Here is an 18,104-nt window from a genome sequence, read left to right on the forward strand (position 1 = left end):
AGCTTCTCATTACATTGTTTTTGTAATACATTAAACTAATGGATGTAACAAATTTATGGAATTAATCGTCTAACACTGATAACCGTCATAAAATGTTCCAGTTACTCGACAGAAATGGCAATAGCATATGATCTCTATATCGAAATTAGAGATTTAACCGGAGGAAACGATACACACAAAAATAAGGCATTTGAGGAAAATGGAATCATTAGAGATGGATCAAGGCCATCGTATCATAGTAGAGTACGATTAACCAAGGATATTTCTGATGTGGGTGATAGTGTGAAGGGCCATTTTTGTAAATATGCCGTAATTCACAGACTTTACAGGGTACGGATCCTGTCAGCGCATTTGCATAAGGATTTCCACCTTCATATTTACAAAATTCAGTTAACCCAATAAATGAAATCTAGAGATCATAAACAGCGAAGAATTTATTCACAGTGACTGTTGAAACAGTAGGAATTTGATGTTTATTTCCCCTAGAACATATTTTTCTCTGACGGACTTTTAATATCTCTGGGTATACATTTGGGTTGATAAAAATTATCCTGTTATTCACGCAAAGCCATTGTTGGAACAACTGAAAGCAAATTTTCAAAAATGTATACCTCAGGTAACTCTCAAAATTTGTCAAAATTATAAAAAAACTCGAGAGAATTAACTACTGTAAAGGTCCATAAGTGGTCATTTGCTTGAAAAATGTCAAAGAATTTGGAAAATCTAATTATAATGAAGCTAGTTTAAGTTAAAATTGGATAATCATATATGTAAATATAACCATATATAAAAATATATGTAACTGGTGACCGATCAGAATCACCTGTGGATAAATTGACAAATAAATATGTTTTTAATACCTTTACAGTGTCCTGACCTACCTGAGCTAACCAATATATCATGCAAACGCATAATGAAACTAAATTCATTAATATGCCTGAATGATATGCAATCAATCCCATCAACATTACGTATTACAATCCGTCTTATTTATGCAACTACTTCCAAGGCTGCATTGCAACAATGTGTATCTTTACATACCGTGAATGTTTAGTGTTCAACTGCAAACCAACTAATTACACTTTTAGACCAAGTTCAATTCCCAAATGTCCTAACATTTTCGAATTTATCGTTGCAGAGCATATGGCCAACGTAGGAACCATCAGATATCCAGGAAGCCTAGGTTTTTTCCCTTTGAGTGTGACATGTTTATTTGGTAATAAATCTGAAATTAGTAATAATAACGTTGTTTGAAATTTTTGGTGGCACTGATTGGGTAGTTATATGGTAATTAACTAAGATGTAAAGATTTTCCTGTCCATCGTTGTTTTTTTCCAATATAATTATCAGGCAGTAAACACGAGGTCAGCCATGATTTTTTTGGCATAAACTTCAACATTCCTTCTAAAAGAGTATTAACATAAATGCCTTCAACTCTTGTTATAGATTTTCTTAAAAGACTTGTCTAATAGAAATTTGTACGATCGTCAATTGTAAATACCAATGAAACAATAGCTGCTGAATCTTTATCAATTTTATTTTAAGCATAGTGTAAAAAATGTGAGCCGCATGTCGGCAAGAACAACTTTCGTTGTTTATATTTGGAATATTCTCTAAATAAAGATGAATACTATTCATCTGAATAAAGAATGATTAAGCACTCTATGTAATGCGTAATATGAATCAGGCAAACCTAGTATTAACCTAGTATGAAATAAAACTCATAACATAATTCTCTTATCAATTCTTTATAATTCCCATTGGCACAATAGGTTAAGTATGAATATGATATTGTAGCGTTGTTTTAGTTTGTTTTTACTTGTTTGGCATACACTAATTCAAATTTAAAATTAAGTAATCAGAAGTAAACACAACTAACTTAACCTGAGCATTAAAAAAATGTAATATATTAAAGTACATAGTTTTTTAGCTAACATCTTAACTTTTCTTTTAACGCAACCAAAATCAAAAGTACCGTGAGACACATTTTAATGACACGACAAATTTATATGTTGGTATCCTTGTTTTCATTACTTAATTGCCAATCAGCTGATATGCATTGATGCATAGTTATCTTTGAAGTTTAGTGGGTGAAGTGTAACGCACGGGGCAAGTGGACGGGGCGCTGGCTATAAATAAGCCATAATTGGGAAAAAAAAATTTAATTTATAATTTTTTATGTTTTCAAATGTGATCTTTCAGATTCTGAAGTTAGAAATCAACATTTATGACTATTTATACATTAAAACTAAGTTTTAAAACTAAGTTTTAAAACACCTCTGCATTTCTACTTACTACGAAAATACCGCCTTGAAATTTTGAAAAATTCCCTAAAATCAACGGATAGCCATAAAAATTTGAAAATTGGTACACTAATGCAGTTTTTGAAGAGGAACCCAAAAATGTCATTTATATATTACTAAAATTTATAGTTACAAAAATGGGGGGGGCGTACACTTGCCCCGGGCCGAACACTGGTTGGGGCAAGTGTACTCCCAGCCCCGGGGTAAGTGTACATAGGGGTTTTCAATGGTGTGACAACTTACAATTAGTTATCAGGTTAAAACAAGTTTTCTTATTTCCTAAGTTATTTTCCTGGTTGATTTCACCTTTGGACCTTATACCTAAACTGTCTTTTGTTTACTCAAACCCCAATTTATTTTTAATCCTTGTTTCAGATTTTTGTACAATGGCATTTTAGATTGTGAATGGTGTCAACCACGTTGCTGCTCAGTAGTTTACAAGTTACATTGACTGTGATCATTTAAAAACAATTAATGTGACTGTGGACTGTGGTTTTATATCACAGATATTATATGTGCAGCGTAGTTTGTTTAACCAACCTGAACTAACATGGCTCGAACATATGTAAGAAAAACTGATAGGGGGTCAAAGTACTCCCGTGAAGACTTGCAAAAAGCACTCCAAGATATTAACTCTGGAACATCCACTTTGAGAGGTGCTTCAAAGAAATTTAAAATACCTGAAGCAACTCTCCGACACCACCGTAATGGCTTAAGAGGTAAAAGTATTACTTTGGGGAGAGAAACAGTAATCCCACGTCATGAGGAAGAAAAATTAGCTCAGGGCCTAAAAGTGATGGAACGTTGGGGTTGGGGCCTAAGTAGGAAAGAGTTGCTAGAGGTGGTAGGGGAGTACGTAAAACATAACAAATCCATCCATAAAAGCAATCCATTTAAAAATGGAGTACCTGGTGAGGATTGGTTTTTAGGATTTAAAAAACGTCACCGATTGTCTGTTAAACAGCCGCAAAGCCTGGAATATGCGAGGAAGAAGTGTACAGACCCATTTATAATTGGACATTATTTCAAACTGTTAAAGAGCACATTGGACGATTTGAAACTAGAAAACAAGCCGGGCCAAATTTTTAACATTGACGAGACCAATTTTTCTCTTGACCCGTCTAAAACCAAAGTAGTTGGTGAAGTAAACCGTCCTTCGTCAAGAATCACTAGTGGGCCAGGGAGAGAAAATACGACTGTATTACTCGGTGGCAATGCGGCAGGAGAAAAGCTCCCTCCTCTAATAGTCTTTAAGGGCAAAGCAGTGTGGGACTCTTGGTTAGCCCCAGAAAGTGAGGCGTTTCCAGGGACTTCATACGCTTCTTCAAAGAACGGTTGGATGGAAACAGAAATTTTCGCCAACTACTTCAAGAATGTGTTCTTAAAGAAATGTGGAACAGAGAGGCCAGTAGTACTGCTTTATGATGGACACACAACCCATCTTGATATAAGTGTGGTTGAATTGGCAATTGCCAACAATGTTGTTATACTTAAACTACCCGCGCACACTAGTCACTTGCTACAACCAATGGATCTTACAGTCTTCAAAGGTTTGAAAAGCAAATGGGATGCGAAACTTGTTGCTTGGCAACGCACACATGTCGGGGTGAAAATTCCAAAACGAATATTCTCCGTCCTCATTGGTGAAGTGTGGAATAGTACACCGGCGACAATCTTGCAAAGTGGGTTCAAAAAAGCGGGTATTTACCCATATGACTGTAATGTGGTACCAAAGGAAAAATACGATCCTGACATTTTACGAAGATATGAACTACACGAAGCCGAAGCTCAAGGCCTTACAGAAAATTCCCCCGACCCCACTGACACCAGCGTACTGACACCCGACGTAGAACATCCGATGCAAGGTGCATCTTGTTCATCTAGTACACCAAGTCAACCTGGCAACCTCAATCAACCTTCTCAAGTGCAGCCTCTCTTGTCTCCGAATGCCTCATTTGAAGAAGTTTTATTAAAGACTGTAAAGCAAAATGTTGTTGAAGTCATGAAAAGGAAGAAGGTATCAAGTTCAGAGGCTGAGGTTATTACAAGCGAAGAAGTGGCAATGAGACTCAAAAACATGAAAAAAGAAGAAGTCGCAAAAACTAGGAAGAAAAAAGAAAATGAAAAAAAAAATTAAAAAAAAACAATTGAAGTTTGAAACTGAAAGCAATACTGCACTAGATCTCCTTAAAAGTACAAATAAAAGGAAAGAACTGAAAACAAAGAATAAAGCTACCACATCCAGCAGAGAGAAATTTTTCATTCCCACCGATTCTGATTCCGATCCTGATGCCGATGTATTGCCGTTTGATGAACTGGATGACCTAGAACAAGTTGAAAATTTTAAAGAGCAAGAAGAAAAAAAAGTTCTGAAGAGAAACCAAAAGTTGGAAATTGGGTTTTGTTAAGATTTGAAACGAAGACAAAAGTTTTATACTTTGTTGGTCAAATCACATCAATTGATGTGACATTGGACCTATCGTTAAGTTTACACGAAAAAAAGGTGACAACACATTTTACTGGCCTGAAAAAGAAGATTTTTCATTCATTCCCAATGACGACATACTGAAGGTTTTGCCAGAGCCTACACCAGGCAGACGGGGGGAGCTGATTTTCAACGCTTCCCTCTTTAGTGTCCATGTTCAGTAAAAAAAAAACCCTGTAAATATGTAAATAAATATAATTATAAGGGTGTGTGAACTAGGTACTAAGTCAATTAACAGTTTTATTTTAGTTATGTAGACAATACGCACTTACAGTGAATACAGTGGAAAACAGTGAATTGCCATGCACTTTCCCCACAAGGTAAGTCAATTCAAAATTAAATTTTTTTTTTAGATAATAACTAACCTGCCATTATTTGTGTGATGTCAAAGAAGTTTTTTACAGCATTTGAATAATTAATAAAAATATATTAACAAGTTTATATTAATAATTGTAAATTTACAAATTTGCCATTTTGCGGAAATTGTACGCGCAGTTCCACGAAAAGGTTCATAACTCCTGAACGGTTTGAGATATTTTTACAAATAAAAAACCATTTTAATCAGCAGATTCTAAGCTATAATCCACTTGCCCCAGATTGCACCTACAGCGATTTTAGGGGCAAGTGTACGCACGGGACATCACTTTACAAAAAAAGTATATATAAAAAAATATGATGATTTAAGATTTAAAAAAAATTATACTTATAGACCACATTCCAAGCTTTCTGCTCACCAAATTTCATTAAGATATCTTAAATACAATTGAAGTTATTGCAAGTTAAAGTGCAACTAGTGATTTTCGTGCGTACACTTACCCCACTTCACCCTATTTGGGAATTTATTGTGGATAAGAAACAACATAGTGTTTCCCCAAGCTAAAGAGTTAAAAGAATACGTTAAAGTTAAATTAATGGTTTCATGCCAAGAAAGGTACGAAAGTAAGTTCCCAGGTGTGATTCCTATTGTTATTGCTTAATTTCATACATTACCTAATATCTATAGCAATGTAAAAAATGTCTGCATTATATACTTTATCATTAACATAACCTTACGTTGTTTTCGAAGTAAAAACATGTGCTTCGATAAATATAGTATACAATTTGATAATAAACTAATGTTTAAAGCCTTGCCAACAATTTTGGGTAAACCCCCATTGGAACTTTCTTCCACCAAATCGTCATGCGAATCGGGGAATATTCATTGAATTCTGAAATTCCTTTATGTTTGTTGTACTGTCACCTCTTGAACTAAACCCCTTTTGAATGCATACATTGTTTTTTAAAATATATTAAAATATTTCAGTAGGTATATACGCAGATTTTTTACAATTTTTAAATGTATTATTTCCATTCGTATTCTTATTTATGGTTTACTTATTATTATGGTTGGTAAAGCTTTATGTCATTTTAATGTAAACCCAACTTTCATTGAATATAAAAATGGTTGAAAAGACTAACGCTATTTAACCAACACAAAAATGAAGTATCTGTTCATTCACTCACCAAGTATGGCGAACAACCCATGAACCGTTAATGTACCGTAGAATATTACTAATTGCTCATACATCAAACAAGCTGACCCAATTAACAACACAGATAAATTCATCATCGCTTAGGTCATAAGCGGCCTTGCGGCTTTGTCGTTATGGTTGCCAAATACTTGATTTGTCCTAAAACGATAAAGGAACGAGCCCGGGATTGTTTTCCATATTTCTTCAGGCTAGACCTAGGGATTGCAGCATTACCACTTAAACAAAATCAATTGGTGGTTTGGTACGATTTGAACCCGGGTTACCTCAGGGACCAAAGCCAGATCAAAAATCATGATCGCATTGGAAAAGTCTTGGCAACAAATTATATTTCTTTTGAAATTAGGAATACGGATTAAAATACAATAGACTTATAAACATGTTATATTTTACAACCCCTGACCAAGAGTGACTAATGGTTGTAGGGTCTAAATGCGCAGCTCGACCAACAACCCGAGGCCCAAAGTTAATTCGCTTACTGATCTAATCAGCTGTGTAGCTGCACCGTGTTCGGTAACTACATTCAATTGATGAATGTTCCCTGATTCTCTTAAAATGCATACAATGGACTTACAAAAATTATGCTTGGTATTTCTTTCACTTAGTTGTTTACTTGGCTGGTAATGGTAACAGATTTAAGAGAACCAGCAAGATTAGGTCGTTTTCAACTGTGTTGTAGGGAGATATTGAATATGTAGAATACGTTTAAATAATAATGTCGCTTGGTCACCACGGTTTCCAAATTTTAAGAAGGTGCTTCAACTCCCTCTAAATTAACTATTTGTAATTTTGTTTTTTCAATGAAATTAAAACCCAACCCACCAGACTTTAAAAAAGATATTATTCTTATTTTAAATTAAGATCGCAATAGATTTATGATATGCTTTTACTTATGTTTTGTCTGTATGATAATAATTACAGTGAAATAAACATGAACTAAATTTTTCACGCTCAATACCAACTGGCGATATAAAAATGTATGTACTAGTTCATAATATACAAATCTCAAATACACTTCTAGCAGACGACTTGGACAGGGTGGTTTTTCCGGAAACTCATGAATCACCAAATGGTTCTTTTCCGGTTCCGTTTCAACACAGCTTGATGGTCATTTCTTGATATTAAGAAGAAAATCAACGGCTTACGTACTGCTATAAAACTCTTATATTTACATTATACTGTATTGATCCTTGTGAATTGGTTTTGAAATGAAGCCTTAATTAAAAAATAACCATATAACGTAAGAATTATTTTAGTAGTTATTATGCACAATGAATTTTTAACTGGATATGGATAATTACATTGAAGCTATAAGCTTTTAAAGCAACTTAACTTATGTAATTAATACATTATGAGTTTAACCAATGAGTCCTGAAAATTAATTTAAAATGCTATTGTTATTAATAAGGTAATGTTTATCATATTCAAAAAGTAAAACAATAATTTTATTAATTTAAGAATTATGCAAGCCAAGATTTGGCTATTTACTAAGTAAATGACTTATCCTCTTTTGGAATACCTCTGGGCCAGAACAAATTCCAAATGGTAGCCTTTTGAAATAATACCTTCCAAATGGAGTAATGAAAGTTGTTAACTTGTATGAACTTTCGTCAAGAGGTATTTGCCAAAATCCATTAGCTGCGTCCAGTTTACTGAAATATTTACCTCCTTCAATCTTACCCAAGGATTCTTCTACTGATGGTAGTTGTAAATGTTCTCTTTGCACGTAAGTATTCAGTTTTGTGTAATCTACACATAGCCTTATTCTACCTCCTACACGAGGCACCACTACAATGGGTGAACACCATTCTGTTGGTTCTGATATGGCTTCAATTACACCTTCTTTTATAATTTTATCTAGCTCTTCTCTTACTGGTTTGTATAGAGATACAGCCACTCTTCTGGGGGACATTACTGCATAAGGTTGAGCGTTTTCTTGTAGTTTAATCTTGTATGTACTGTTTAGACTGCCCATCCCATTGAAAACCTTTGGGCATAACTGTTCAACTTCATCTTTATCAATTAAATTGACATTAAAGGTTATCAGACCTAAACTAAGTAGTGCATTTCGGCTTAGCAACGGAGAATTTTGTTTACCTAGCACGTACAAATCTTCTGATAGTACTCGGTCATTGTATTTGAGAAGAACCTTAGCTACACCCAGAATGTTGAGCCTATTTTTGCCTGGTCCATACAATACACGATCACAACCTTGTAATTGGAGACCGAGGGATCGAGCCTGATGTTCTCCAATGACTGATACATCGGCCCCTGTATCCATTTTAAACCCAACTTTATGTTCATTGGTTTCTATTCAACTACAGGGCATTCTTTGCAGTACTTCATTACCTGAATTTCACCCAAACAAAAATTTGAAGTGTCATTTCCGTTGTTGTCCTCAACTTCCCGTATTGTTTTCTGTCCTTGTTTTATACAACACTTAGCAAAATGTCCTTTCTCACCACATCTAAAACACTCAACTTTATATGCTGGGCACTCCCTATACTTATGATATACGTTACATTTGTTACATCTCAACTTATTTCTGAAAGAGCCTACTTTACTGCTAACGGCTCCTACTACCTCATCTTGACTAATTGAATTTGATATGTCGCCTACTCGATCTCTTACTACTTTTTGCTGTTTCAAAATAGACTCGGATTGCCGAACTTTGTTGATAGCCTTCCTTAAAGTTAGTGAATCGTCCATTTGTAGAGTCTCTGAAAGTTTTGGATTATTGACTCCAATTACAATCAAATCACGTATCAGCTCTTCCTTTAAATTTCCGAATTCACACGTTTCAGCTAATTTATGAAGGTCATTTATAAAAGAATCTACTGTTTCATCGGTGTAGGATTATTGTTACCAGCTGAGTTATGAAGTATGAATCATCTGCTATTTGGTTTGTTTACATTATTTGTTTAGTTTTTGTAAATAAATAGTTTTTGGTTGAGTTTACTTAAAATGAGTTTTAATAATTAATTATTCTATATTGGCGACGAGAAAATGCCGAGGAAAACAGACCAGTCTCAGTATAGGAGTGTAATTGACTGTAGTAACATGTCTTGCATACAAGATAGAATGAGCAGATTTTCATTTAAAGAGTATAATAGTGAACAATTGTGGGAAGACTACATAGCTCGTTTTGAGTTGACCTGCAGAGTTAAGGGACTGGGTGGTGCTAACACAGAAGAACAAGCGGCTCGGCGAGATCTTCTATTGGCAAATATCGGAGAGGAGCACCTCAGGGCACTGTCGGACCAGATGTATCCAAGGGCCTGGGAGGAGTGCACCTACGACGAAGTAAAAGAGGAAGCCAACCGGTTGTTCAAGCCTACAAGGACCCTTTTTGCAACAAGGTTTGAGTTCGAAAGAGCAATAAGAAAAGATGGTGAGACATTTATTTTGTTTTATAACAGATTGAAGTCTTTAGCTAGAAGTTGTAAATATGGAGATAGCTTAGATGAACGAGTACGAGATAGGTTTGCAGTAGGAAGCAACTGTCCAGAATTTGAAGTCGAAGTCAGACAAAGATGGCCCGAGGGAGTTAATAACCGAGGTGAGCGTGTTAAGTCAACAGTAGTACTAGAGCTAGCTCAATCTATGGAACGAGCGAGAGAAGAAGTTTCCAAACATTCGTGTAAAAATGAGATTCTTAAAGTAAGTGACAGTAAGGAAAAGAGGAAACCAGAGGTACAGAAATCTATTGGCTTCAAAAGGTGTTATAGATGTGGGTTTACACATGACCCTAGTGAAGATAGGTGTCCTGCTATTTCTGCTGTGTGCAAGAAATGTTCAAGGAGAGGCCACTTCGCAAGAATGTGCAAAAGTAAACATAATTTTTTCAAGAGAACAGATTTGAGAAAAGTAGATGATTCTTGTGATCAAACTTACGATGATGAGTGTAGTTCTGATATTGATGTTAGCGGAACACAAATTAGGTCTGTCAAGAGTAAGGTTCCCAGAGCTACGATAGATGTAGAATTGAACGGGTATAATGTTACAATGGAGTTTGATTCAGGAGCTCGGGTAAGTGCTATAAGTTTGTCTCTTTGGGATAAGATCAATTCAAGTGGCGAATCTCTAAAAAAGACGTCTGATGTAATCACTGGCTATGGGAAAAATAAGCTAGAAGTCATGGGTAAGGCTTTTGTGTACGTTACTTTACGTAATCGTACTAAGCGATTGCCAGTTATTGTATTACTAGAAGATGATGTTCCATTATTTGGGTTGCCGTGGAGTGTAGCTTTCAATCTTAGTTTGCCTAGGGAAGTAAGGGTTAGGCGTATTGATAATGGAAAGACAAATAGTAAAGATACAGGCAAGAATGAAGAAAGTTGTAGAAAAGAGTTACAAAAGGAAGTTGTGACATTAACTCAGGAGTTTTCTGAACTCTTTCGTGATGAGCTAGGAACGATATCTGACTCTAATGAAGTTATCCATCTAAAAAGTGGAACAAAACCTGTATCTTGCGGGGCACGACGAGTTCCATTCCCCTTAAGGGAGGCAGTGGAGAGAGAATTACGGTGATTAGTACAGGAAGGAGTTTTGGAAGCAGTGGATCCTTCCGAAACACCGATAGAATGGAGTACCCCAACTGTCAACGTAGACAAGGGTGGAGGTAGAGTCAGAATCTGTGGCGATTTTCGTACAACCTTGAATCCAAACATAGTTCCGGAGAGACACCTCTTGCCGACCTTTGATGACTTGACTTCCAAATTAACTGATGGAAAGATATTTTCAGTGATTGATCTTTGAGACGCGTACTTGCAAATGAAAGTACACCCTGAGTCACAAAAGTATCTTACAATAGCAACTCATGTAGGTTACTTTCGCTACAAAAGGTTGCCTTTTGGTCTTTCCTCAAGTCCAGCAAAATTTCAAAGGTACATGGAAAGTTTACTAAAAGGACTTAATGTTGGAGTTCTACTTGATGATATAATCATTTCTAGTAAGGATACGACCACCCATATAACCACTCTTAGAGAAGTTTTGAGGCGGCTAGAATCAAGTGGAATAAGAGCAAAACTGTCAAAATGTAAGTTCTTTCAGAAGTCTGTAAAGTATTTAGGTCATACAATAGATGGGAATGGTATTCATCCCTCCGAAGACAAAGTTGAAACCATAAGACACGCACCAAGGCCAAGAAACGTGAAAGAATTACGAGCTTTTCTAGGGGCACTAAATTTTTATGAAAGGTACATACCTAATCTTCATGCGATCGCTTCGAGCTTGCATAAGCTGACTGGTACGAAGACTAAATGGAAATAGACTGACACCGAACAAACTACGTTCGAAAAGTTGAAGAATATCCTGTCATTAGAGAAGACATTAGTCCCATACGACATATCAAAGCCGATCATTGTTGAATGTGATGCTAGTGAACAAGGGGTGGGTTCAGTGCTGTTACATTTGATGCCGGATGGAACGGAAAGGCCAGTCATGTACGCCTCGAGGACACTAACGGAAGCAGAAAAAAGGTATGCTACAGTTGACAAGGAAGCACTGGCGTTAGTTTTTGCCGTGAAGAAGTTTAGACAATACCTCAGTGGAAGACATTTCAAGGTGAGGACGGACCACAAGCCACTTGAAAGAATATTTGGAATGCATCGAGATCTTACCAAAGTAGTAAACAACCGCTTGGTTCGTTGGGCTTTGTATTTAATGGAGTATGATTTTGAGATCCAGTACATCAAGGGACAGGATAATTGTGTGGCTGATTTTTTGTCTCGGTTTTCACTCAAGACACAAGAAGTATTAGATCCAGATGAGAGAGAGATTCGAGCATTGGTTCAGGAGAAAATTGACGTAGTTTATCAAAATCATGAACTTGTAAGAGAGTATAAGAAAGACCCAAATATGAAGAAACTTACAGACTACCTGGAGCATGGTTGGCCAAAAGATACAGAAAGCTTGCCATCATCTATGAAACCATATTGGAATAAGAGAGAAGAGCTGACATTAGAAAACGGCATAATCATGCGATTAGGAAGAATTGTGGTGCCACAGATTTTGAGAGAAACTGTATTGAAAGAACTCCACAAAGGACATCCTGGAATAGAGGCCATGAGATCCCTATCAAGGTATTATGTTTGGTGGCCTAATCTGAATAAGGATGTTGAGGTTTATGTCCGTAGATGCCACCCTTGCCAGAGTAACCGATCATTTGACACAGAAGTGCCTCTATATCCTTGGAATGTGCCAAGTGATCCTTGGGAGAGAATTCATCTCGACTTCGCAGGTCCATTTGACAACCGATTCTGGTTAGTAGGAATCGATGCTTACTCAAAATGGGTTGAGATCGAAGTTATGGACCGTACGACAACTGCTGCTCTTGTAAATAGATTAAGGACTTGGTTTTCGAGGTATGGTATTCCTAAAAAAATTGTATCCGATAATGGCACCCCATTCACGTCCCATGAGCTTAAGACTTTTTGTAAGAACAATAACATATGTCATGTCACATCAGCGCCGTATCATCCAAAACCCAATGGTTTAGTGGAGAGGATTATCAGAACCTTCAAGAGTCGATATGGTGCTTGCAAACAAGAAGGTCTCAGTTCATCACTTGCACTTTTACAAGTGTTGCTTGCGTATCGAAACACCCCACAAAAGACCACAGGACAACCACCATCAGTCCTTTTCTATGGTAGAAGATTACCAACAGCTTTGGATAGGTGGAGGTGTAATAGCAGAGAGAGAATAGAAAATCAAGTGTGGCGACAGAAGTACTACCACGACTTAAAATCCAAACCAAAGGAGTTTTCTGCCAAACAAGAAGTGTGGGTTCAAAATGAAACGAAGAAGGGCTGGAGACCAGGGACAGTACAAGAAAGGACGGGAGAGCTGTCGTACACAGTTGTAGTTGGGGGAGATGTAAAGAGAAAACACGCTGACCAGCTGAGAGCAAGAGAAGGTGCAACTGATCCACCTCAATGGAAAATGCAAATGGAAACTGAAAATGATGATGTACATAGTTTCGGAAACTCAGCCTAAATTGGGTGGGGAGAAATGTAGGATTATTGTTACCAGCTGAGTTATGAAGTATGAATCATCTGCTATTTGGTTTGTTTACATTATTTGTTTAGTTTTTGTAAATAAATAGTTTTTGGTTGAGTTTACTTAAAATGAGTTTTAATAATTAATTATTCTATAATCGGCCCCTTGTCTTCTCTTAAGAAACTTGGCACGTTCATATACATCAAGAGCATGTTATACCAGCACGTTCATATATCAAGAGCATATTACATTTGACTTTTAAGAAATCACTGAAACTTTTAACAACTTTTTCATACTGAAGATTATTCTCATCAAAAATACCAAAAGTACGGAAAAGATCCTCACCTTTGTCGCCTAGAGTATACAAGAGCATACTAATTTGTTGACTGTCAGGCTTGAAGCAAAGCTCTGAAGCAATCCTGTACCTCTCAAACCTTTTCATCCAACGAGGCCATAAAGCAGGATTTTGAAAATCAAAAGCTTCTGGTGGAGAAATTTGAGTCTGCATACCTGAAACTGTAGTAACCCTCGAAGCTTCAGTTGAGGTTTTATCTCTTACACCGTTCTTTGAACAAACCTGATTCCTAGGCTTAAACTCATCTTCACTTGATTCAAGATCATATTCCTTTTGTAAGTAATCTCTCTTCTTCAAATTTCTTTTAGTTGTTCTTTTATTTCGGCTTCCCATATTTCTTTCAACCTGACACCATAAGAAGAAACTATCTAATTAATCAAAATGAACATTTTTGGAACAGTATTTTATCTAGTAATTTCAACAACTCATCTCAAAACAAAAGGTAAATAATAACAATAAATAATCAGTTCATCTGGTCTTTTAAACATAAAACATATGGTTAATTAATAACACCACAAATACTAAGAACAATACATTATTTTAATCATAGGTTTTCAAGAATTAAGGAAGAACATTTTAACTATTTATATATTGTTTAATGGGTTTGATTTGTTCTGAGTTATAAAAAGTTGAAACTAAAATATCCAATACTCTTTGTTGATACTCATTTTTATACTTTTTTGATACTTCAATTATCAGTATGATCAACATGATATTTCATTTTGATGATCCAATAATATCACACAACAAAATGTTCCAAGTATATCACACTAATGTAAACATATCACCATAACTCTTAAGAGTGGTTTATAGGTCGTATAGAAGAATCTTCACATGGCTTATCACAACACTCTTCTCTAAAATTTATTATTCTAATCTTTTACCATAAAATATATCATCCTTTGTTATTTTTTATTACTCATCAATACTAGACAAAATACGTTAAAGGTATTTTCGTGTTTGGAAAAAATCTCGCTATTATAAGACATTTTATAAACTTGCTATATAAGTAAGTACAGTCATGCAAGAAATGCAAGAATGCAGAATGCAAAAAAAAGTGATGAAGTGCAAGTTAACATATTATTTTTTTGAACACGGTCCAATATTTATAGAAAATTCGATTCTTTGAGACTTAGTATTTTTGTTAGGATTTGCTCCAACAACCAAACTTATTTAACCGTGTTATGTAATCTTTATTGATTGACTATTTCTGCTTGGTTATATTATGAACAGTGCGCTATTTTTTTTATCTAAAATATAACCTTTTTATGTGAATGTAGTGTTTGCCACGTTTGTAAAAATATATGGCACTACTTTATTCATATTCTCATAATGTGTAGTGTGAGAATAAGCAAAATATTTATATTCGTAGTAAAGAGGATGCTACATTATTTACATTATTGATATCATACATGCTTTTAAGGGAGATTGGTACAAGCTTCGTCTAATTTTAGTGGATATGCCTGGAACAAACCCGAGGCTCTCCGAGACACTAGCTGCTAGGATTCAATATCAACATTGAGGACGAAATTCTGCAAAAATAGTTAAAGCTTATAAAACGATATATCAGGTAAGTATTATTTTCTTTGCTAAGGAACAATAACTCTTAGTTAGTCTGCCATATTACTAGTAGCATCATTGGTAAACTTTTGATAGGTAAGTTACAGCAACAAACTAAATTAAACTAAAAAGGGGGAGAAGACACCATTGCACTCCAGGCCCTACTTTTAATGCTACCGTACTTTTGATTTATACTTTCATTACTAGCATCTCAAAAATAACTGGGTTGAGATTAATATCTCAAATGTTAAAAGTAAATTAAATACCCCTTGTATTATGCAAGATATTATGTTAAACATCATTTGCTTGGGCTTTAAATCAAAGTTCAACACCCGCTCTCAATATGTCTATTTTATTTCATTTTGCCATCGTCTATCTAAATCTGAATACTCAATTGTGTTACTATTTCTTATGTGGCTGCCCTAGTTTCTTTTTGCCATCTTCATTTATCTATCACTAAGTTAGTAGCTTTATTTGCCAATATTTTTAAGCTGGTGCACGTATTTGGTACTTACACTTTCACTCTATTTGTCGTTACGTTAAACTCTAGCCGTTAATAGCTCCGATTCATTATCTTTATTAGTTCCACTATATTTAAGTGTGGTCACTCCTGCATCTGTAAATATCTGTAGGTGCATTAAACATTATCTCGTTACTTGCTATAGCTCCACATGCTAACCCACTCGTTGAAAAGCATTACTGAAATTCTAGTTTTAATTTTTGGATCAGAATGAAAAGAAGTTGTGTAAGAAGTAAAAATAAATTCTAGATGAAATTAGTATTACGATAGTTCATTACACTAGACTTTATATGGCTAGTTACATTTAAAACCACAAATTCGACATTTATTACTCTCTCTTGGAAGACGTAAGTGTAAGGAATGTTTTAACACAAGAAGATTAAATGGACCCTTTGTTGCTTTCATGTATGTTCGTTTCCGGTCCATGATCAAAACTCTATCTCGAGGGCTGCAAGATACAATGTAAGGAAAGTTTACAAATACGCACAGCAAATGCTTTTCATCTTATACTGATGTAAGTGAATAATTGTCTGTGCTATTTCCATCTGATGATTTAGGTTTTCTGATTAAAGCGTAGGCCTATAACACATATAAATGTTAACTGCAGATCAGCATATCAATATATTTGACAGTATAACACTATTTGATGGAGGTTTTAAGTATTAAAAACATGTTACTATAACTATTTGAAGAGATTTTATTTGGACTGCAGCTTTTGTTGATATATGATTTTTTATATATCACGATATCGATAGTCCATTCCTCTGACTTTTATAAAGAAAGATCATAAGGAGATAACATGTAGCGCCTAGACGCAAAGTCAAGTTTTTAAGAGAATATACGAATATGTTAGTACCTTACGAACAAATTCTTCTTCGGTAATGTATTTATCAGTAATTTAACCTTTCTTTGTAAATGTATCAGTAGATAGTAATTAATGCGATCAAAATTCATTCAATGTCAACCAGTTGAAAAGCTTATTGCTATAAGGTTATGTTCATTGACCAGAATTTGTTTGAATCAAAACTGAATATTATCAGATGGAGACCATTTCTGTTACATTAGTATTACTATTGTTGGTATCAGCCCAGCTCTTGTAAAAAATTCCAAAATTCCTCCTTTAAATCTTGAGAGGGAGTGTAATTTACTCTTTTCATTAAGTTCTAACTCTTAAGACTAATTTTAAAAGCTTAGCTTCTTTATGAATAAAAAAATACAAAACTATAACCTCCCTCTCAGTTCTTGGTAAATTTACTCCTGATTTCTTCATTGAAATGTCCCTCCCTTTTCTTGTGATGGCTGATGCTGATCGACACATTGGGGACTTATACCTATTTAAAATTACTGTATTTAGTAGCATCAAAATCAAAATTTAAATATGACTAGTCCTATATACCCGCGCACAGGTCTTAATGTGACAGACATAATCAAAGATAAAAGGTCTGATCTTTTATGTAAGAATAAAAATATTGTATGGACACATTACATTTTCAAGCATTGGCTGAAAACAAAATACACAAGGAGAAAAAGTAACAATTATTGATTCAAAGTGAAGTAGGTCTATTAATCAATTGGCCTAATTGATTTTTCTGTGTCTGGACAAATTAAAAGAGGTACAATTGAGCTTAGAGTATATATTAACCTCCGGACGTCACCCAAAGTTAAATTGTTTTTCCGGAGTTCGATATAATTACCAAACTTAGTACCCAAGGAATGTAACAGTAGTATCAATTTATGCAGCTCAATGGGTCTCTTTTAGGCGCACCACATAAAAAGGTTTAACTTATATTTTTAAATTTAGTAACCTATTGAAAGTTAAAATTAAAGCCATTGAGTTTGTAAAACATTTCATGGGCACTGGTTGGCTGAAGAGGAAAAAGTCCTAAAACAGCCTCAGCCCAGTAGGGTTTCACCTCACTGGACTGGAACATCACGACAAACAAATGATCACTGAAAATACTTTAAATTTACTCCGATTCCGATAACCCGATTCGATTACTCTAAAACAATCGAGCGATAAAAGTATCGATTTTCCAGTTTCGACATTCGTCAACTAATTTGAGGTGAAAAAGTGCTCACCGACCTTGAAGGATCGTCTCAAGTCAATGGCATTACCGTGAAGAGGATGCAAAATACGACCGATCTGAACATGGAGCAGAGTGAAAGATCATCACGAAAACAGTGAACAGTTAAATAGAAGAGCGGAACTAATTCTTAGAGCAGCTAAATATGGAACAGAATCAGAAAATCCCATAAAGTGGAAGAAAAATAATCGAAAACAAGGGGAAGCTGGAACTGCCAAGACTGAAGTGTAAAAGAATGGGGTCTTACTTCATGTAGAGTTCACTACACT

General features: G+C 35.3%; 3 protein-coding genes across 3 annotated transcripts; all 3 read left to right on the forward strand.

Annotated features, from left to right (window-relative positions):
* Positions 1 to 2,853: 2,853 nt before the first annotated feature.
* On the forward strand, positions 2,854 to 4,440 carry LOC128998900 (uncharacterized). Its single transcript, XM_054425256.1, has one exon. The coding sequence runs from the start codon at positions 2,854 to 2,856 to the stop codon at positions 4,438 to 4,440; it is 1,587 nt and encodes a 528-aa protein (XP_054281231.1).
* Positions 4,441 to 9,323: 4,883 nt separating this feature from the next.
* LOC128998901 (uncharacterized protein K02A2.6-like) lies at positions 9,324 to 10,847 on the forward strand. Its single transcript, XM_054425257.1, has one exon. It carries the CDS (start codon positions 9,324 to 9,326, stop codon positions 10,845 to 10,847), a length of 1,524 nt encoding a protein of 507 aa, XP_054281232.1.
* Positions 10,848 to 11,732: 885 nt separating this feature from the next.
* On the forward strand, positions 11,733 to 13,313 carry LOC128998902 (uncharacterized protein K02A2.6-like). The gene has a single exon (XM_054425258.1). The coding sequence runs from the start codon at positions 11,733 to 11,735 to the stop codon at positions 13,311 to 13,313; it is 1,581 nt and encodes a 526-aa protein (XP_054281233.1).
* The last annotated feature ends 4,791 nt before the right edge of the window (positions 13,314 to 18,104 follow it).

The sequence above is a fragment of the Macrosteles quadrilineatus genome, unplaced genomic scaffold, assembly GCF_028750875.1.
Source record: "Macrosteles quadrilineatus isolate MER2022 unplaced genomic scaffold, UCM_ALF_1.0 Scaffold_7__1_contigs__length_78375512, whole genome shotgun sequence".
Lineage (NCBI taxonomy): Eukaryota > Metazoa > Arthropoda > Insecta > Hemiptera > Cicadellidae > Macrosteles > Macrosteles quadrilineatus.

Excerpts from the sequence above, each read along its gene's own strand:
- LOC128998900 (XM_054425256.1), top strand. The coding sequence starts at position 2,854 with ATGGCTCGAACATATGTAAGAAAAACTGATAGGGGGTCAAAGTACTCC.
- LOC128998901 (XM_054425257.1), top strand. The coding sequence starts at position 9,324 with ATGCCGAGGAAAACAGACCAGTCTCAGTATAGGAGTGTAATTGACTGT.
- LOC128998902 (XM_054425258.1), top strand. The coding sequence starts at position 11,733 with ATGCCGGATGGAACGGAAAGGCCAGTCATGTACGCCTCGAGGACACTA.